This window comes from Symphalangus syndactylus, chromosome 8 (assembly GCF_028878055.3).
Source record: "Symphalangus syndactylus isolate Jambi chromosome 8, NHGRI_mSymSyn1-v2.1_pri, whole genome shotgun sequence".
Classification (NCBI taxonomy): Eukaryota; Metazoa; Chordata; class Mammalia; order Primates; family Hylobatidae; genus Symphalangus; species Symphalangus syndactylus.
In genome coordinates, this window is record NC_072430.2 from 71,639,695 (window position 1) to 71,662,639 (window position 22,945).

General features: G+C 42.8%; 1 protein-coding gene and 1 pseudogene across 1 annotated transcript; both read right to left on the minus strand.

The window, feature by feature from the left end:
- Positions 1 to 6,460: 6,460 nt before the first annotated feature.
- On the minus strand, positions 6,461 to 6,905 carry LOC129487204 (epididymal secretory protein E3-alpha-like; annotated as a pseudogene).
- A 14,282-nt stretch (positions 6,906 to 21,187) lies between these two features.
- RNASE4 (ribonuclease A family member 4) lies at positions 21,188 to 22,714 on the minus strand. Its single transcript, XM_055289514.2, has one exon. It carries the CDS (start codon positions 22,712 to 22,714, stop codon positions 22,271 to 22,273), a length of 444 nt encoding a protein of 147 aa, XP_055145489.1. The 3' UTR covers positions 21,188 to 22,270.
- Positions 22,715 to 22,945: the final 231 nt, after the last annotated feature.

Consider the following 22,945-nt stretch of genomic DNA (forward strand, 5'->3'; position numbering starts at 1 on the left):
GTTCCCTGGCCAAATTAGGTCCTCTGACAGGTGTGAGAAGAGGAGGCCATTCCTGCATCTCGTCATTCCTGGCCTCTTGGTCAAGTGCCTGTGGCCTGGCCAGGTGAAGGAGGGAGAGCCAACAGCTCATTTAATTGAACTAGCAAAGTATCATCTTCTCTTTGATTTTAATTATTTTCTTTTAATTCCTTGATATGTCTTTTTCCTATGATTCCAGCAGTACAGGCTTAGTAACATTCTCCTGTACTATAACTTTCCATTTTTCTGTATCAGCTTATATTGCCAAAGCAACACAAAACACTGTCCATAAGGGATTTCTTTCCACTTTCTTTAAACATCTTGTCATTCCTGGCCTCTTGGTCAAATTCTGGTGGCCTGGCCATAGTTCCTTCACCAGGTGAAGGAGGGAGAGCCAACAGCAGTGAGCCAAGATTGTACCACTGCATTCCAGCCTCAGTGACAGAGCGAGACTCTGTTTTAAAAAAACCAACCAACCAACCAACCAACCAAACAAAACAAAACGAAAAAACAGATTTCAGAACTAAAACCCAAAGAGCCCAGGAATAGTTCTGCTGTACAGTGCCCTATGTGCTCCTTCCAACTGGTAAGAATGTCCTTGAGCAGCCTTGAGCAGGGCCCTTTGTGAAGGAGGGACAACAGGACCTCCAAAGAGGTGACAAGACCTCTAAGAAGGCCAGCAGATCAGGAGAAGGAAAAGAGGATGTTGGAACACTTACCAGAGATGTTTTCCCATTCTGGAAACCATTTCTCCCCTGCAAGTGAGCCTGAGCTGAAAGTTGGCAGTGCCATGCTGGCAAGGAAGACTCCAGATACTTTGGTGAATCTCCAGGTTTGCCACAGAAGCAAGAGAGTATCGAACCATGGACAAATGCCCATGAGGAGCCTCCAGGCTAGCTCTCCACTAAACTTTAACCATAATAGATTCCTTGCCTTATGCCCAGCAAGTCAACATACTGAGATAATGGTGATAGCAGCAGAGAAATAGTGTAATATTTTTATGACAGTCAGACAAGGAGATGGGAGGAAAAGTCAAATCCACCTCTCCAAGAGGTTTAGGGTAGGGTTTGTGAGGGGTCTGGACAGCGGCTGAAGTGTAGGGATTTTTGATTCTTGAGAAGTGAGGAGTGCAGTCTTGGGACAGGGAGATGCCAAAAGTGCATTCTTCTGAGCCAGTTCCATGGTGGGGGTCTTCGGACTGGTTGGTTTCAGCCTTTCCACTAGAGTTCAGAATCTGAAATGCCTGAAGCAATTCTTGAGCAAAAAAGACCCACAATTCTTGTTTGTGAGTTTCTACCTATAGGAACAATGCGGGAGCAGGTGGTCAGCATGCTATGTGACTCTTGGTTAGTTAGCAGCTGCAGGGAAGCTGCTCCAAGTGGACCAGCATGCAATGATTAATGTGTAACTATAATTCTTCCTACTTTGATGGGCTGTTAATCCTTTCAGTGCATCATTATCATTAGAGAACTGCAAATTAACACAATAGATGTGATAATACTACACATTTATTAGAATGGCTGAAATGCAATACAAACTGATATCACCAAAGCTGGTGAGGATGCAGAGCAACACAAATACTAATTCACAGGACTTTGTATCTGGGGCATATTTTAGGGTGCCATATATTTATGTCTTACAAAAGAAGGGTCAGTTAGCCTAGCTTGGATCTCATGATAATTGCTTGGCTTAGTAGAAGGGACTGCAAGCCTTAGTGGATAGCCTCACCTATAAGGTCTATAAAAGAGGAAGATAGGTCCCTAAGGAAATTAATATGCAGCTATTCAAATAAGGGATGGATATCAGGAAAGCTAGAGCTTATAAAGCTCTGATGTTTATCCCTGATTTGGGTAGCTGCATATTCATTCATTTCTGTATCAGCTTCACATTCCACTGATATACAAACCTAATATACTAATTGCCCTTAAATGCACTTTCCTCCTATACTGTTTTGAATTACCATCTGCTTACCCTTTAGTAAAAGCAACTTTTAAAGAGCTACTTACATGAGAAATTTGTGAGAATCTACTATAGGAGATCAGAATACGCCACCACAAGGTATGCTCTGTAATGTAAAGATTATTTTGAACTGCCTATTTTCAGAAACAGTATACACGAGACAAGCTCTGAAAATAGAGTATGCATCGGCCTTTTGTAAGGGTAATGTGCATTCATAAGGGAAACCTCCATTCTTATGGATGTCTCCTTCTCTGTGCCAGACAGAGAAAGGTGACTCTAAATCACAAGAGACCCTTCTCAGTGGAGAGGGTACTCGACACAAATCTACATGACAAACCTTTCCCTCATTTACTATAGTTTTCCTGGTCATTTCCCTATGACTTGCATAGGGAAATGCCCACGTGCATTTTCCTTTGCTTTAGCTGAAGATGGCATTTAGCCATCTAAATAGCTGAAGATGGCATTCTAGCCACCTCTTTGAGTTATTCTCTGAGCTTCTCCCATGTATACATGAGATACACATGTTACCACATTCTGTTTGTTTTTCTTTTGTTAATCTGACTTTTCTTATAGGGGCCCCAGCTAAGATCCTAAAAGGGTAGAAGGAAAATTTTTTCCTCTCTTACACTATATTTTGAAGAGCATTTATCAAATGAGAAAAATAATTAGTATTTTTCCCCATATGTAAATTGACCATTGAGGAGGAGCTACTGGTTTTGTTTGTTTGTTTGTTTGTTTGTTTGTTTGTTTTTGAGACAGAGTCTCACTGTGTCACCAGGCTGGAGTGCAATGGCGCAATCTCGGCTCACTGCAATCTCTGCCTCCCGAGTTCAAGCGATTATTCTGCCTCAACCTCCCGAGTAGCTGGGACTACAGACACACATCGCCACACCCGGCTAATTTTTGTATTTTTGTAGAGATGAGGTTTCACCATGTTGGCCAGCATGGTCTCAATCTCTTGGCCTTGTGATCCGCTCGCCTCGGCCTCCCAAAGTGCTAGGATTACAGGCATGAGCCACCATGCCTGGCCTTGCTACTGGTTTGATACTAATCTCTTCTGAGTTTGGTTAGTAGAGATTGTCTTCCCCAGGTGTTTGTTCCTCCCCAGGTGCACTCAAAAATTGCAAAGTTGAGGAACTGCATTTGGAACATGATGACCAATGTAGATACACTGACTCCTCATTGAGACTGGAGTTCTAAAAAAGTGCCAGTCACCTCATAAATAATGTTGATACTTTGGTCTTTTCTGTAATTGTTTCAAGGCCAGAGCCATTCAACATTGCAGGAGGCTGAAGAACACAAGGTACTTTAATGTTTAGCACTTTTCCTCCCCATACTGGACCTAGGCAAAATTATATGAAACAAGCATTTCTTACTTTGTATCTCTCTCCTACAGTTAGCAAACAGAATTTCACATAGTTCCTACCTGCCTGTGAACCCAACATTTCTTTCTCCTATTTCCTTTCTCATTCATTCCATGAACAAAATTGAGGTTTTTTTTTTTTTTTGAGACGGAGTCTCGCTCTGTCGCCCAGGCTGGAGTGCAGTGGCGCAATCTCGGCTCACTGCAAGCTCCGCCTCCCGGGTTCACGCCATTCTCCTGCCTCAGCCTCTCCGAGTAGCTGGGACTACAGGCGCCCGCCACCACGCCCGGCTAATTTTTTTTTTTTGTATTTTTAGTAGAGACGGGGTTTCACCGTGGTCTCGATCTCCTGACCTTGTGATCCGCCCACCTCGGCCTCCCAAAGTGCTGGGATTACAAGCGCGAGCCACCGCGCCCGGCCTAAAATTGAGGTCTTAAGTCCGTTGTTGAGGACCATTGTATTTTAAAGTCCTCCAACCTCCACCCTATGTTTCTGCCAAGCGAACATTTTTATTATCAAATAAAATCATTTGTGCTAATATCTTCTACTTGATGTGTCATCCTTAGGAAATGTAATGCCTTAGCCCATCTAACATGCATTAAACTTCTTAGAAACGTAGTTAAGGAATTGAGTCTAGTAGAGATATCTGTGAGTGTGTGGTTGATAGCTTACATACAGATGACAGCCTACTGTAGTTTTGCATTAGAAATCCCCGGCATGTACGAGGTCCGCAGTTCACCCTCCGGCACCTCCACCAGTTTTGGGCTGGGTGTGGTGGCTCACACCTGTAACCCCAGCACTTTGGGAAGCCGAGGCGGGCAGATCACTATCACTTGAGGTCAGGAGTTCGAGACCAGCCTGGCCAACATGGCGAAACCCCATCTCTACTAAAAATACAAAAAAATTACTGGGGCATGGTGGTGCGCACCTGTAATCCTGAGTTAATAGGAGGCTAAGGTAGGAGAATCGCTTGAACCCAGGAGGCAGAGGTTGCAGTGAGCCGAGATTGCACCATTACACTCCAGCCTGGGCAACAAGGGCTAAACTCTGTCTCAAAAAAAAAAAAAAAAAGAAAGAAAGAAAGAAAAGAAAAGAAAGAAATCTGCATCTCTAGGCCAGGCCTGGTGGCTCACGCCTATAATCCTAGCACTTTGAGAGGCTAAGGGAGGCAGATTCCCTGAGCTCAGGAGTTTGAGATCAGCCTCGGCAACATGGCAAAACCCTGTCTCTACTAAAAATACAAAAAATTAGCCAGGCCTGGTGGCCCACGCTTATAATCCCAGCTACTGGAGAGGCTGAAGCAGGAGAATCACTTGAATCCAGCAGGTGGAGATTACAGTGAGCTGAAATCGTGCCACTGCACTCCAGCATGGGTGACAGAGTGAGACTCTGTCTCAAAAAAATAAATAAATAAAAATAAAAGAAATCCCCATCTCTAGAGTCAGGGACAGAAATGGTTGATGGTCACTTGTTATGTTTGTTTATCTAAGTCAAAATTAAAGTAGAAAACCAAAGAGTAATATGAGAAAGGAAAGAATTTTTACTGAGCGACTACCATAAGCCAGGAAGCATGCCACGTGTTTTATACCCAGTCAGTTCTGCCTTTACCCAAGAATCTGAGTGGAACTAAGCATGTTACCACCGTGAAAGCAATTCACTCAAAATCTAAGCTGTTGGAACTCTATATTATTTTGAACCTTAAAATGTGATGATGGGCTGAGCATGGTGGTTCATGCCTGTAATCCCAGCACTTTGGGAGGCCAAGGCGGGAAAATCACCTGAGGTCGGGAGTCCGAGACCAGCCTGACCAACATGGTGAAACCCAGTCTCCACTAAAAATACAAAAATTAGCTGGGCATGGTGACACTGTCCTGTAATTCCAGCTACTCAGGAAGCTGTGGCAGGAGAATCGCTTGAAACCCGGAGGTGGAGGTTGCAGTGAGCCAAGATCTGGCCACTGCACACCAGCCTGGGCGACAGAGTGAGACTCTGTCTCAAAGAAAAAAAAAAAAAAAGTGATGATGTGGCTTGAGTCACATACTAGGCAGCTGTAACCAAGGCAGGTGTACCTTGGTTTCTCTGATTAGAGATTAAGACCCTTCCTTACCTGCATTGTTGTGTGAAATGTAAAACGACTGAAGGGGGCTAGGGAAGACTCATTCCCACTCCACTGCTGATCTTCATTATGGATGAACTCCCCTCTTCTGTTTTTTATGTAAAGACTTCATTGCTATCACATTTTCTTGAGATGGAATGTTAAATACACTCTTTTAAAATTGGAACAGAAATAAGCACAGCTATGAATAAATAAAAACAAGTCATGGGGTTGGGGACAAATCTGTAACTAATTAATTTGTTGTAACTCTTGAACCAGCCTGGTATAGAAAATATTGTAATCCTTTTTAATTTCTTCGTCTTTTTCCTACATAAGCAAAAACTTAACTTTCTCTGGAGTCTGTGTGTCACAGAGTGGCCATTCCCATCTTTTCACTTTAATAAAATCATTAAAAATGGATTATGACCTTTTTGATTATATCAAATTGTCAACACAATCAGTGTCTACATCACAATTTGTCTCCAGCTTAGCCTATAATCATTTACATCCTCATGATATACACAAACATATCACATGCACAGACACAGCCACATAAAATACACCCTAAACTCCTTGCACAGCGTAAGTCATAGGCAAACATAGCCCAGATCTCACACACCCATACCAATTACACCATACTTACTTTACACACATCATATGCAGAATGTCACACATATTGGGATAATACAATTTATTTAGGGAAGGGAAGATCATCCACCTTGTGTCGGTTTAGAGTGAATATCAGGAAAAATCTTGGTTAGTAGTAAAGATCAGATGCATTACGAGCTGAATCTTGACAAACATGTAGGAGTAAATTAGGTAAATGAAGACAAAAGTGTATTCCAGGCAGAGAAACAACACAGGCAAGGTTATGGCATCAAGAAATCATGCGATTCATAATTCTAAGTTTTGGAAAACACTGGCGCATAAGTGCAAGTGGGGAGTGTCAGGGGCTATTGATCGAGGCAGGGGCCACCACTTGGGAAGCACTGAATATCAATCCCTGAGGATGTGCATAGACCTTCTAGTTGCTGATAGGCTCCACCATCCTCAGGTCTCCTATGCTATCAACATACCCATCCTTGCCACAGTGGAATTCAGTGTAGTTGAAGCTCTCTGTGTAGCTATTGAGCTGTTGTGGTACTTCTCCCACTGACACTCGAGTACTTTGAGGGCATCCTGGGCCCATACATAGGCATTTCTATATTGGTTCTTCCCATTTCAATAATGCATATCCACTCCATTTTGTGCCATAAGCTGTAGATGGACATATGAGAGCTCTTGTGTTTCAGAGCTTCTTTTTCTCTCATGAGAACATCACATTTGTACTCTTCAAAATCTCGGCTTGGATCTAAATATTGCAGGGTCATGAAGTCTCTCCAGGAAACGTCCTTGCTGTGTACAAGTAGCCTGCAAAGAATGCAAAGCAGGGCCAAGGGACTGCCTCAGATCTTCAGAGAGGATGCCATTTCAGTCACCAGGGACACCTGCGTGTCCACAGGGGAAAGAAAGAAAAGCATCATGTAGACAATGTCCAGAGAGCTGACCTTTATCTTAAAGTCCTGTTTCCTGCCAATGCAAACACTCAGCACAATTTTACTATTTGGTTCCCTGATTAGAAGATAATTCTCACAAGAGAATAAAGTTTCTAAGAACTAAAAATATGCTTCATCTTATGTGAGCCAAACACAAAGCTGGAAAAAAATAGATGAAGTTCATTTTGAATATTTCAAACATCTCCTGTCTACTCTGTCATCCACCCAACCTGCAGTGGGTAGAATCACCCAATCACCCTCCAGCTGGCTTCTTTTCACCAGATCAACTCTCAGGAAGTCATGTGTGCAATAGAAAATGGCATTTTAAGCTTTTTGTCTGCGAAGTGGAGAGGGCGGTAACTTTTTTTTTGCACATTAAATATTAAAGTTTAATAAAAATTGCTCATATTGAAAAACAAAGACATCAATTATACCCACCCCACCAACACACAACACATACACAATCCAGACACAATTATGTTACTAGTGTCAGCTCAAAATTATTAAGCAAATACTGAAATGTAGATAAGTTCCAGAAAATAGCAAGCAGAGGCTAGAAAACATTTATAAAGCTCTTAGTTGTCATGGCAGCAGATAAATTCTGGTATCTGAAATTGTAGAAATCAGAAGTTGAACATTTGTGTGACATTACTTTTCTATGGTTTTTCAAGGGATAAAAGGGAAACTTTTCCAATTAAGTTGTTCCAGGGCCTTCTTGAATTTAACAGATGGCTGTTGCAAAGACATTAATTGAGGCTATAGGACAAGGGATCAGTGGATATCTCCATTCCCAAAAGAAGTGAGCAGGTCTAAAGGCAGAGACTGATTTCCAGGTTAGGCAGCCTGCAGAGCTAGTGATGATTTGTCTTCCTCTATCATGCCCCCCATGAGAGCCATAAACACATGGATGCTGAAGGCAATGCTGTTTCTTGATTCCTGTTTTCATGCATTGCTCACAAGCTGCAGATGCATGCCATGGGCACTGTTGCCTGCCCTGCCCCTCTCCTTGCTCTCCAGGGCTGTGCCTTTGCTAATGTACCAGCCAGGATGCTTTTTCTTCCTTTCTTCTTGTCTGGGTCTTCGTCAGCATCTTCTGTGTAATGAGGCTGCTGCTGGGCGGCTCCAGACACTCCACTTTGGTTCCATCTGGCTGGGGAGGTCTCACAATCATGGCAGATGGCAAAGAGGAGAAAGTTACATCTTATGTACATGACAGCAAGCAAAAAGAGCAGGGCTGTCACATTTTAGAGGAGTGTAGAAGATGAGTTACTACTAGGCAGGTGGTTCTTAGGCAGGAAGGCTTTGATTCTCTGAAATCACAGCACAGGCTACAATTACACTGACTCTGCAAAATGATGCTTCTCCAATATCTTGACTTCCTTATAACACTTCCCCCAAACCCTAGGTGGAACATATGATTACTACTAACTACCCGTATTCCTTCTCAGGCGCCACTCCCCTAATTATCACTATTACAAATGATCTTCATTTGTCAGAGCTGCTTATTGAGGATGCCATCATAAAAGGACACCTGTTTAGAAATATAGCTGTAATCAATTAGGCAAAAAGACTAAAAGAGTCCCCACCGGAGCTACTGTGGTCACAGCCTAGGATGTATGGTTGTTTGAAAAAGTTACCTCTTTAAACAAGCTCTCTATCCTCATTTGCCATGAGGAGTGTTCCTGGCCCTACTGAACCTCTAACCTGATTCACAGCTCTGAGCTTCGGTGTCCTCACCGATGTAGGGCCTAATAACAGCTCCCTACAGACCTGCGAGAGTCTAATGAGATGCACATATGTGAGAGCACTTCTAACGATGTCAAATGCCCACATCAGACACAGAACAAAAGGTCGGTACTTCCTATCTGTGGAACCCTGTCCTGGTGATAAAGACCTACACAGGATAGGAGAGTAGGATGCAAGCAGCGTTAATGCATCCTAAATTTTTCTAAGCTAAGAAAAATTTAACTCTCTTATTACTCCTTCTTCTTTCCTCACTTTATTGCTGACCACCTCATTACTAATGTAACAAAGTCAATTTCACCTCAAACTATTACATTTGATGCTTGCCTTGTTATACCCTGTGGAAACTTGTCAAATTAGAGACAGCTCTCCACTTCAGAAAAGTACCTCTGTCCTTCCTGGCTCTCCTCAGACTGGACATTAGTGAATGGGGATCATTTAGTCTGGAGAGATTTCAATGAAGAGCCCAGTGTCAACTGGGAGTCTTGCCCCCCAAGACAGAGCTTTTATGCCGCAGTTGGTCCAACGTTCTGTGGACCACTAAAGAGCAAGGACAGGCTGCCCCAGCCATAGTTGTAATTTCCTAAAGCCATACATTCATTTTACTAAAGGAACAGCTTCACCTAGCTGTCAGCTGAACCAGTGCACTCCAATACAGGTTATTATCTCAAACCCTCAAACTCTTCCCCTTCTCTAAGCTGGTTCCCTTCTTTAAGCTGGTTTTATGGTGTGGGGGCTGAGGTTTCAGGAACAGACCCTATCAGATCATTTGAAATATACTTCTTTGATCCTCCGAAACCTACACCTTCCCTTAAGCCTTCTTCCAAAAGCTCTCATGACAAAACTGTTGTTCCTCCTCCATCTAATGACAAGACCAAGGTAGTTATTACAGAAGTTAAAGACCTAAAACAAACTTTGGCAATTGAGACAGGATAACAAGATGCTAATGCCTGGTTGGAATGGATCAAACATTCCATCCACACTTTAAACAAAAGCAATTGTTATGCTTGTGCGCACTGCAGACCAGAGGCCCAGATTGTCCCCTTTCCACTAGGATAGTCCTTTAGTCTACTAGGCATGGGCTGTATGGTTGCTCTTTTCCAGGATTACACAGCCTGGGGTAAAAAGTCGCGTCAAGCTCTCTCTGCTATATCCTGAAGTTCAACACCCTGCAGGTCAGCCCCCAAGGGCCATCCAGCTTCTGTCTCCTGACACTAAGTTCACTTCGTATCTCTCACTGCAGGGAGGAAACTTAGCGTTCCTTGGAGGCCTAAAAGGATGCAGTGAGCTTAAGACTTTCCAAGAGCTTACCAATCAGTCAGCCCTTGTTCATCACCAAGCATATGTATGGTGGTATTGTGGTGGACCTTTACTGGACTCTCTGCCAAGTAACTGGAGCAGCACTTGTGCTCTAGTTTAATTGGCTATCCCTTTCACCCTGGCATTTCATCAACCAGAGAGAGGAAAAATACATCATAAAACAAGGGAAGCTCCTTATGGGTCTTTCAACTCCCACATTTATTTAGATGCAATTGGAGTCCCATGAGGAGTACCAGATAAATTTAAAGATCAAGATTACATAGCTGCAGGATTTGAGTCAAGTTTAAATAGCTGCAGGATTTTGTGGGTGACAATTAATAAAAACATAGATTGGATAAATTACATCTATTATAATTAGCAGTGGTTTATTAATTACAGCAGGGATGCTGTCAAAGGGATAGCAGAACAATTGGGGCCCACTAGCCAGATGGACTGGGAAAACAGAACGGCCCTAGATATGGTATTAGCTGAAAAAGGCAGTGTTGGTGTTATGGTTAAAACTCAGGGCTGTACCTTTATCCCAAACAATACTGCCCCCACTGGGAGCATAACAACGGTCTTACAAGGACCTACCACTTTATCCAATGAATTAGCTAAAAATTCTGGAGTCAATAACCCTTTCTCAGGATGGCTAGAAAGGTGGTTCAGTAGATGGAAAAGATCATAGCCTCAATTCTTACTTCTTTTGCAGCCGTAATAGGTGTACTCATTCTTGTTGGGTATTGTGTCATACCATGCATCCCTGGGGTAGTGCAAAGACTTATAGAAACAGCATCTACTGAAACCTCACTTAACTTTCCTCCACCTTATTCAGAAAACCTTTTTTCTTTTAGAGGATCAAGTCAAGCAGCAAAGCCAAGACATGTTAAAAAGGTTTGAAGAGGAAGGCCTATGAAAATTGAAAGGGGGGAGATTGTAGGATACAGTAAATTCCTCTTCAGAGTTTAGCCTGTTAACTTCCTTTAAAATTCAAGAGGGTGGCTGGGCGTGGTGGCTTATGCCTGTAATCCCAGCACTTTGGAAGGCCAAGGTGGGCGGATCACGAGGTCAGGAGATCAAGACCGTCCTGGCTAATACGGTGAAACCCCGTCTCTACTAGAAATACAAAAAAATTAGCAGGGCGTGGTGGCGGGCGCCTGTAATCCCAGCTACTCAGGAGGCTGAGGCAGGAGAATGGCGTGAACCCAGGAGGCAGAGCTTGCAGTGAGCCGAGATCGCGCCACTGCACTCCAGCCTCGGTGACAGAGCAAGACTCTGTCTCAAAAAAAAAAAAAAAAAATTCAAGAGGGAGAAAAAATCATTAAGTACAATGAGTTCTGAGTTCCTCTTCAAAGAACCAGTATGTCAGTATGTTCAGCTTCCCTGTTCTCTGTTCTCCATTTTGAAGTTTAACTTCCTTGTTCTTTATGCCCCCTTGCCTCTAGTTTCAGTAAACAACCCCCTCCTAGCCTCTATCACCTGTTCTGTCCTTAGGCATCCTTACTTACCTGTTCTGTAACTGTCTTTCCTGCTGAAACTACTCACCCCACCACTCCAGCTCATACGCTCGTTCTCTTTAAAATTTCCAACTGGAATTAGCTTATACTGTGTGGTCCAACCCTAGCCAATAGGGGAAAGACACAGCAGTAGGGACTAGCTGCATTAGGAATAAGACGCCGTTCTCCTCCCTTGTCTGGTGTGCTCTCACCATTGCTCCATCTGAGAGATGCACCCTTCTATAGAAGTAAATTGCTTTGCTGAGAAAATTTTTACCTGAGTGCTATTTTCACTCTGTGGCACCAAGCACTTACTTCGAACAGTTTGGTTACATTTTTTACACCCAACGTGGGGCTATATGTCTCTACTGGTCTAGCCTGCCTGGTTTCCAATGGATGGAGCAATTGGCTGTGGCATCATGCCAGGGCTTACCCATTCATGCTACCAGGCAGAGCAACAACTGCTCATGAGTGTCAGCTGCTTGTGGCTACCTGACCCCCCAGCTGGGATTCTAGGGATGTCCCACCAGCTGCCAAGAACATCTTTTCCCTCCTTCTCCCCTCTGTGGCATCAGCTGCCTGCAATGCTTTATTAGTGTAAGGAAAATGATAGTTGAGGAAGTTGACAGGATTCAAGACTGGGTAAGTCACACTAGTTTGCATATTACAAATCCTCTTCATACTACAAATCCTCTGTCTCTGCCATTTGGTCCTGACATAGGTCTTTTGCAGTATCAGTTAGTCTAAGATTTATTAACTTCCCAGTCTCCTTCTACAGGAATTGGTTCAGGAGTACTCTGTTTTGATCTGGGTGTTTGTGTTCTTTTGATCTCTCCCCTGAGAATAGGCAACTTGACTTCCATTCCGTCTAAGTGGCCATTGGGCTGTATATTGGCTTATTGGAAAGCTTATAGCCATGAACTCATGACAAAAGAGATAATGATTTCTTTTTCATTGTAACACTGTTTGGCCTATGTATGTGTTGGAATCTGAAAAATGGTGGCTACTGAACAGTGATTTACACTAGTACACCTTATTACAGTTGGAGTTATTTTGCCTGAGATCTGGGAAATGAAATGAGATACCATGTGTTTAAGCATTTATTACATAACAAAGACTCAGTACATGAAGGGTCTATGTGAATGATGTGGAGAAAAAGGAAAAAGGGATTTCTCTTTCCAGATAGTAAGACCCAAAAGGAAGAGGATATTGATGTTATGGGCCTCATAAATATCTTAAATTTCCCCTCCCATGTGGTACTGGGGGCACCAGCCCTCCCAGGATCACCAGATGTAGTCCAGGACCCAGAGGGGCCAAGGTGTTAGCACCTCTCCCCAGGATGGGGAAGGAATAGAAATGGCTGTTCCACTTGCAGGTTTTACTTGGGACTCCAACAATGGAGGAATGGCTCCGTTGAGTCATTATAAAAAGTATGTGTCGGCAGGGTTAAAGAGAAGAATGCAAAAGAGCTTAAATAAAGCCAGGGCAGCTCTCCCAAAGGCAGATGAGAACCCCTGCGAATTTCTGGAGTGCATTTACCAGGCTTACCACAAGTATATGGACTATGATCCAGAAGCTCCTGAGAATATGAGAATGGTAAACGTGACTTTCATCCAATATTAAACGAAAACTGCAGAAACTGGAGGGGGTATTTGGAATAAACCTTTCCCAACTGGCGGACATTGCCTTCAGAGTATATAATGCCAGGAAGGCCAAAAAGCTAAAGCAAGCCATAATATACTTGGAATCAGTGGAAAGAATGTACATCCGAAAAGGAAAAACCAGACACAGGGAGGTGGCCAAAACAAAACTCTAGATAATGATCAGTCTGCCCCCTGCAAGGAGGAAGGTCATTGGAAATCTGAGTACCCCAAATTAAAGAAAAGACAGGGAAACCAGAAGAAGGAAGACACAGTGACAGAGAAAAAACATACCGGCTGATGGTAAAGCAGGACAGTAGCTCAGATAGTGAAGGAGGCCCAGGGGTTCCCCTAAATCTTTTGGAGCAGGTTGTAATTTCCTCACAGGAACCTCAGGTACGATTGACAACGGGGAGCAAATTGGTTGACTTTTTAATCAGTACCGGTGTGACTTATTCAGTCACAAACACTAAATAAACTGAAAGTACTAGGAAAACAGTGGTCGTGATGGTTGTCACTGGCAAGATGCAGCAAAAAGCCTTTCTCCAGACTCTGGAGAGTCAGGAGACTGCCAGACACAGAGATCTGGCGCTGAGACACAGTTTCCTCTATATGTTGGAATACCCAATTCCTTTGCTGGAGTGAGATTTGCTTTGTAAACTAAATTGCCATGTGATTTTTCTCCAGAAAAACAACAACTTCATCTGCAGGTCCTGCCAGAGCAAGCTTTGCAGCTGCAGATGCTGCTCACACACCCTGAGGAAGAAAAAGAATGCCTCCTGCCAGCAATCTGTGAGCAAGTAAGTAGTCATGAGGGCAGATGGGACCACAGGTAGAGCTGAAAATACACAGCCTGTGCGCACAGAAATAAATGAAGGGGCTAAGGTATTCCCCAAACACAGTGCCCTCTAAAAACAGAGGCTTTAGAGAGGAAACAACCTATATTACAGAAGTTTCTAAAAAACTGGACAAATAGGTCCTTACAGATCTCCATACAATGCCCCTATCCTGCCTGTTAAAAACCCACACTTAAATGAGTATTGATTTGTACAAGATTTGGGAACCGTTAATGACATTGTCCCAGACATTCACCTAACTATGCCCAACCTTTACACCTTACTAACTGATATACCAGGGCACTATGGGTGGTTTTCGGTATTAGACTTAAAGGATATCTTTTTTTTTTTTTTTTTTTTTTTTTTGCATCCTGATTGAAGAGAGGGACCAGATGCTGTTCACCTTTGAGTGGCAAGACCTAGAAACAAAAAACACCTGCCAATATTGTTAGGCTGTATTATCTTAAGGTTTTAAAAACTCACCCACCATCTTTGGCAAAATATTGGCAAAGGGCTTCAGAGATTTTCAACTAGATGATGGGGTTCTGCTAAAATATTTGGAAGACTTGTTAATCACAAGCCAAGACTATGAGAGGTGCCTATCTAACACTATCTTAATCTTAAATTATTTGATATAATACGGACATAACATATCACCTCAGAAAGCTCAGATTTGTAAACAAAAAGTGACCGATCTTGGGTTCTGACTAAAACAAGGAAAGCAGATCTTGATGTCCGACCAGAAACAGGTGACAGCAGCAATAAAGGCCCCTGGGAATGGAAGACACTGGGGGGGGTTTTAGGTGTGGCAGGTTTCTGCTGAATCTGAATCCCTAATTTTGGACTCATAGTCAAACCTCTCTACAAGGCTCTAAAGGGATTAGATTCAGGAGCCCAACAGGCATTTGATACCATCAAAAAAAAAAAAAAATTAGTGTCAGCTCCAGCATCGGACTGCCCAATTCTTGAAAGCTATTTAGACTCTATATCCATGAAAAACAGGGCACAAAACAGGAAATACTAATTCAACTACATGAGAATTCCCCACAACCCGTAGCCTACTTTCCCAAATAACTGGAGCAGATTACCAGACGATGGCCACCTTGTCTTCAGGCCGTGGCAGCTACCTGTGATATCTTACAGGAAACAGAAAAATTTACCCCAGGACAGCCCATTACTGCATTTGTGCCTCATCAAGTGTTAACCTTATTGTAGCAAAAGGGAGGTTACTGGCTGACAGCGGGGCATATGGGCAAATACCAAGCCAGCCTATTAGATAACCAAAAAGTTTCCTGCAAACTACCACAGTCTTGAATCCTGCCACCTTGCTCCCAGCCACTGAGTCCAACTATGAACTGGAGCATAATTGTTTAGAAATTCTTGATGCAGTCTATTCCAGCAGACCAGATCTGTCAGATCATCTGATGGCCACTCCAGACTGGGAGCTATACACTGACTGAAGCAGTTTCGCAGAAGGAGGACAATGCCAGGCCAGGTGTGCTCCAGTGATCTTAGACAAGGTAGTAGAAGCCTATGTCCCCGCTGCTGGTACTTCAGCACAAAAAGCTGAATGGATTGCTCTCATCAGGGCCTTAAAACAGTCTCAAGAGAAGTGGGTAAACATTTACACCCACTCCAAATATGCCTTCTTGGTAGTGTATGCCCGTGGGGTCATTCAGAAAGAAAGGGGATTCTTAACCTCAAGAAATAAAGACATTAAACACCTGACGGAAATTTTAGCTTTGTTAGAAGCAGTTGTTCTGCCAACTCAAGTTGCTATTATGCACTGCCAAGGCCACCAAAAGGATGACTCCCCAGTAACCAAAGGGAATCAAGTGGCTGATAAAGCTGCAAAGCAGGCCACTCAAGAAACATATTTACTTGAGACCTTAATACTCCGTTTAGACTTGTCAGAATTTAAACTCCACTACACTGAATGAAATGAAGAATGCACACATGAGTGGACATTGACCAACACAGACCCTCGTTCCTCATGGAAAGCTAACACTCATGGGCTATTACTCCCTGAGGCCCTGGTATACCCAGTCCTAAAACTCCTTCATGAGGGAGCACACTATGGAAGAGATGCACTGGCTCACCTGGTGTAGCCATATCTCAAAGGGCCACACCTTCAAAAGACCATTCAAAAGATTATATAAGCATGTTATCTATATGCCTCAAATGATCCAAGAGCTGCATGCAACTCTTCCCAGAGGAGGGTACAATACAAAGGAATATGACCATTCGAGGACTGGCAGGTTGATTTCACTCAGATGCCCAAAACATTGGGAACTATAAGTGCCTACTAGTGTTTGTAGACACATTTTCTGGAAAGGTTGAAGCTTACCCGAGCAAGAGATTGAAGCCTATCCGAACAAGTCTGAGAAAGCTGCAGAAGTAGCTAAGGCTCTGCTAAAAGAAATCATTCCTGGATTTGGACTTCCTTACTCCATACCAAGCAACAATAATCCTTCTTTTATTTCTGAGATCACACAAAGGATAAGCCAAGCATTACAGATCAAATGGAAATGACACTCTTGTTGGAGTCCACAATCAACTGGAAAGACCGAAAAGATGATCCACATGCTAAAAAACAAAACAAAAACAAAACAAAACAACAACAAAAAACAACAAAACCAAAAACAAAACAAAACAACAGAAACAAAACAAAACAACAAAAAACAACAAAAACAAAAACAAAACAACAACAACAAAAACAAAAAACAAAACAAACAAACAAAAAAGACCCCTGGCAAAACTCTATCGGGGAACAGATTTAAAATGGTAAAGGGTTTTATCTATTGCCCTGCTATGGATTGGGGTAGCACCCTGAAGTGGGCTTAAATTCAGGCTTTTTGAAATTGTGTGTGGGAGACCCTTCTGAACTTCTTGGCCAGGGACCCCACCCTTGGACTTAATAAATTAATCAAGAATTAAACGGTATGTTCAACAACTAAGACATAAATCACTAACCCTGCACCAGTTTGTTCTTTTTGTTCTTTCCAGTTTTATGTGTCTTAGAAACAAGCCCCTTCACTCTTTTCATCCAGGGATAAAGTGCTGCTAAAATCTTGGTAAAAACAAGGACTGGACCAACAATAGCTAGCCAAAAAGTGGACAGGTCATTATGATGTTTTATTAACTACTCATTCATCTGTTAAGCTGGCTGGAGTCAAACCATGCATATATCACATTTGGGTAAAAATCGCCCCTCCCCAACCTGACACAGCAGACAATCAACCTGGTTGGACTTGTGGGCCAACTGGAGAACTGAAGCTATGGCTTAAGAAAAATCTTTTAGTACTATAGGATGAAATTTCTGTTAGTCTTTATCATAATGAGTAAACTTTTTTGACATCTGCTAAAACTAGTGTATTTCTACAGTGGGCACGACATAATGCAGATAGTCTACACTAAGATGCTTGCTGGGTATGTGGATTGCTACCCATCTCTAGCACTTCTGGGCTACTTTAGTGAGTATCACCCCTGCAGGGGACTGATTAGATACATTTACAAACCTATCTGAAAAACTGTTCATGGGAAAATCAGGACCTTGGTACCTTAAGGTAATATTTTAAAAAAATGGCCTGCCATTAATATAATGCTTCAGAACCCAGATCCTGGAAAACCCTTCATTATAACCGGACTATCCAAAGGACCTCTGAGTATGCAATCCCTCTCTTAAAGGAGTTTTCCTAGATGGCCCCCAAGATTTTGGCTACTGATAACCATTACATGGTAGGTGAATTTTTATCAAATTTGGGACGATTACCTCTGGATGATCTCCACTATTAGTCACTTAACCCAAATTGCCCCTTTATGTTGGCAACAAAGGAATCACTCAGAATCATTGGCCGAATGTTACTAAAAATGTGGATAGGATGCCTCTACGTCAATGTGAACATTCTTTAGTGCTATATTAGACAAACTTGTTTACCACTGATTGGACACAGACCCAAAATTTGGTGGCTGGTCCCCAGTAGAACTCAATAGTCATGTGAAACTAATCTTCAGCCATGTCTACCTGATGGATGGATAGGGCAGTGCACGTTAGGACTCCCATAGGTCCTGGGCTGATTAACAAAAACCACCAGGCAGCCTGCACACTTTCCAAATGTGTTACACCAATGGACCAGGCCAGTTTTCCCTTGGTACGACCATCTCCTGTCCCTTGTTTTCCCCCAAGCAGGCTTAGAAAGCATCATCTGGCATATTGAGGCACTTACAAATTATAGCAAGTGCTGAAAGACACATTTAAGGGCATCTCATTAGTAACCTCTGAAATGACCATGATGAGAAAAGTAGTCTTGCAAAACCACATGGCCCTTGATGTACTCACAGCTGCTGGGAGGGACCTTGAGCCATAATTGAAACTAAATGTTTTGTGTATATCCTAGATAATTTGTGAAACATCTCCTTAGCCCTTCAAGACATGCACAGACAAATCATTGCTATGTCTGACCCCACAATGTCCCTAAACCAATGGTTATCTTCATGGTTTGGATCAGGACCTACTTGGTGGAAAAAACTGCTAGTAATTCCAGCTATGATTATAGGAATAGGTATACTTCTCTGCTATGGGTTATACTCTTGTTGTACCATATGTATGAAATTGTGAGATCGCATTTTCCTTGATCAGAAAGGCTCCTAACTCCCAGGTCAGTGATGCTGTAAATAATCACTTCCGTAAGTTGAGGAATGCATGAATACTTCCAACTCCAGGTAAATAAATTCCATTCTCCAGCTCCCTAGTGATGCCCCCTTTCAGCAGGAAGTGGTTAGAAAGAAATTGACACCTGATCTCCCATAGAAATGAAATAGGAATTGGCAGTGGGGAGTTTGTAACTGGTATAATCAGCCTGCTTCAAAAATGAATAGCCTCACCCTTTGCTTTATTCAGTATCTAGCCATATCCTTGCTTAAGAAACCCAGGGGCTAATCTTGAAATAAACCGGGCATGAATTTGAGATTGTGGAATCCTACATTCTCAGAAAAATCACTGAGGGGGGTTAATCCATAAGCTAGTTGCAGTCATGGTGATGCCAGCCAGACCTCCAGGTGATCCGTTGCTGAAGATAGCCATCAGAATAAGACATGCAAACCTGCACCCTGCATCACTCCTGCTCAGTTTCCATGCCTCCTACTTCTTAAAATCCCTTTAGCTAGCCTAAAATTTTGAAATCGTCTTTGAGGCGCTAGTCCACCATCTCCTCAGGTTGCTGGCTCTTGAATAAGCCTGCTTTTCCTTCCACCAACTCTTATCTCGCAAGTCTTGCTTTTGAGCAGTGAGCAGTGATCAGCTGACCCTTAGTTTGGTTGCACTATCACTCAGGAAATTCCAAGGGTTTTAGAAGCTCTGTGGCAGGAACCAGGAACTAAGTTCAAATTTATTCTTTATTATACCACAGGCCCCAACTGCCATGACTACCTGGATGGTGACAAGGACAGAATTATCTTCTCATCCTTCTTTCTCACTCTAAATATACACAGACATGCTATTAGGAGGGAAAACTTTCCCTCTACCAACTTTGGTTCAGTGGGTGGGAGCCTGTGAATTAACTATAGATAGGTTAGCAGGGGGAAAGAAAACAAGTTGTACTCATAACTTGTGGAAGCATTCAGATGAAGAGGCTTGATGAAGAGCTAGAGATAAAAGTTTATTTATCAACTCATAGGGGAAAAGAAGGAGGGGGAAATGGCTTCTATAGGAAAACAAATGACTTTTGGGAAAGAGAAATAGAAGCTTTGGATAAAGTTTTACACAATTTTCTTGGAATATCCCCTGTCTGGGTGAAGTCATCCTCACACAGTTAACAAGAATCCTGGACAGAAATATAATTATAAGTGAGTGTTAATCAGGCTACACTTTGACCCACTTCCTTCTAACCAAAAGTCACGAACACTAGATACTGACAATTTGCATTCTCATTGTTCCTGTAGATAAGATCTTTGACATTAGAATCATAAGGCTTTTGTTTAAGAATTGTTTATGCAGATCCTGAATTCCAGCAGAACAGCTGACACCACCAACTGTAAAGAGCCCCACAGATGAACTGATCAGCATGAGAATACTGTTTCTTCATCTCTCTGTCCCATGACTTCACTCTGCATTCTTCAACCAATTAGTGATCTCTTACTTCCACCTACTTCAAATCCTTAAAAACTCCAGCCTCAAACTCTTTGAGGAAATGCATTTGAGGTTTCCTTCCATCTTTTGGTTCGGCAGCCCTGCAATTAAACCTCTTTCTCTGCTGCAACCCAGTGTCTTGGCATATTGACATGCTGTGCACATCAGGCAAAAGACCTATTACCATTACATGAGGACTCCTCTGGAGGGAGATAATGGTGGAGGCATTTCTGGGATGCTCTGCTTTAGTCAAGTGAGAGAAGTTTAGGTAAGATTTCTTTCTGTATCTGCTGTAATTCAGATGTTTTCAGTTTTGTCAGTTTTGTCCTTACACATGCACACACACACACATACACACACACACTCTCACACTTCCCTTCTGAAGCAGCTAGCATTTCATATATCTTTGTTCCTGTCATGTGCGTCCGTGTGAAGAGACCACCAAACAGGCTTTGTGTGAGCAATAAAGCTTTTTAATCACCTGGGTGTAGGCAGACTGAGTCCAAAAAAGGAGGTAGCAAAGGGAGACAGGGGTGGGGCAGTTTTATAGGATTCGGGTTGGTGGTGGAAAATTACAGTCAAAGCGGGTTATTCTTTTGTGGGCAGGGGTGGGGGTCACAAGGTGCTCTGGTGGGGAGCTCCTGAGTCTCATTGTCCAGGAGAAGGAATGTCACAAGGTTAATTGATCAGTTAAGGTGGGGCAGGAACATATCACAATGGTGGAATGTCATCAGTTAAGGCAGGAACTGGCTATTTTCACTTCTTTTGTGGTTCTTCAGTTGCTTCAGGCCATCTGGATGTATATGTGCAGGCTTGGGCTCAGAGGCCTGACAGCTCCCAAATTTGCTTCTAAATATTCTAAGGGAGAAGGAAGAGCTGTGAGAATTGTCTTTGAGAGGAATCATTCTCTTTGGAGTAAATGAGACAAATCTTCCGTGTTGTGGTCATGGATCTGATGGGCATTAGTCTTTGATCAGAGTTTATGAGGTTATTAAAGTGCATGCATGTTTATAAACTAGAGAAGAATTTAAAAATCAGAGAAAAAGAAATAATACCATAGCACAGTCTTCTCAGGTACCTTCGGTTTAAGTCCTTTATTACAAAGAAAACATAAAAAATCTTTCAGTCAGTAAGAGTACGTAAGTCTTAATGATCTAGTACATTTTTTAATACTTTGACTTACTAGGGTGATTCAAAGTTTCAGGAAAAAGAAAATTCCCAGTATCATTTTCTTAATCTTATTCTTTTTTTTTTTTTTTTTTGAGACGGAGTCTCGCTCTGTCGCCCAGGCTGGAGTGCAGTGGCGCGATCTCGGCTCACTGCAAGCTCTGCCTCCCAGGTTCACGCCATTCTCCTGCCTCAGCCTCTCCGAGTAGCTGGGACTACAGGCGCCCGCCACCACGCCCGGCTAATTTTTTTGTATTTTTAGTAGAGACAGGGTTTCATTGTGGTCTCGATCTCCTGACCTCGTGATCCGCCCGCCTCGGCCTCCCAAAGTGCTGGGATTACAAGCATGAGCCACTGCGCCCGGCCTCTTAATCTTATTCAACCGAAACATAAGAATGCCAAAAAATACAGGACTCACATTTTGCTGGCATACATTTCCAAATTTTTAATGCCTCCCCCGATAGGTGAATTTTAAGGATAAAAAAAGCAGACACTTTCAAAACATTCCTTGTGATGAAGTAGAAAAAGCCCTGGATAAGTGGCCAGCTACACTGGATTTTTGTCTCAATTCTTCCATTAACTTTATAGTCTTCAGCAAATCCCTTAACTTTGAGCTTCTATATGTAATGACATCATTATAAGTGCTGTGGTATTAAAATGTGATAAACATAGATGAAAGCATTTTGAAATGTTTGAAATACTACATAAATACACATAATAACTAAATTCCACAGGATAGGATCTGAGAGAGCTAAGCTGACCAGTATTATAAAAGGAAGCTTATTACAGAAAAGCCCAGCCTCATTCATTATAGGTTTATGTCTCCATTTCTCTTTGGTGCAATGTATTTATTAGAATGAGTTATATAGAGAAAAATAATAAGAAATGAGCTGAGGAGACAGAGCCTGGGACAGCCCAAATGCATTACTCACTGCTATTTAAGGAGCAAGTGTAAGATCAACCACTTGTGATAATCCCTACAGGGTGGCATCTAACCGTCAAAGTGCACAGGCACCTGTGGGTTACCCTCACAGGCAATGACAACACGTCTAGTGCTCGCCATGGCCCGATATCTGCAGTTGGGTGCCTTGGAACTTCCTGTGTCTCTGCAGTCTGTAACCTTCACTACACCCTCATGGCAGTTCATCTTGCCATTCTTGCATTGGATATTGGTGGCGCTGCAGATACTACGAATGTTCCAGATATCTTCATGGATGAAGGTGTTGAAGCGCTTGCAGTGATACAAAGTCATCTTCCGTCTTTGCATCATCAAGTTGCAGTAGCGATCATTGCCACCTGTCTCCTCAGGGTGCACATGTTGCCGCAGGAATCGCTGGTACATGCCATCCTGGCCATAGGAGGGCTGGACCAGCCCCAGCCCCAGCAGGGTCAGCAGCAAAAGCAGAAGGAATGAATGGGTCCTCGCCAGAGCCATCAGTACCTTAGAGGTGCCTAGAAAAGAAAGCAAGGGGCAGGAGAAATAAGGTGAGAACTGGGCACTGGAAAAAGGTGTTGAGAATAGCAAGCTGGCATCCTGACTCCATAGTGTCCTCTTTCCTCCTTCTTATATGCACCATCTCCCCACTCATCTCTACTACTTTTCCCACCCTTGCTTCCCCAAGAGTGAGTAGTTTGCAAACATGATCTTTTCTGAAAGCAAGACCTT

Excerpts from the sequence above, each read along its gene's own strand:
- RNASE4 (XM_055289514.2), bottom strand. The coding sequence starts at position 22,714 with ATGGCTCTGGCGAGGACCCATTCATTCCTTCTGCTTTTGCTGCTGACC.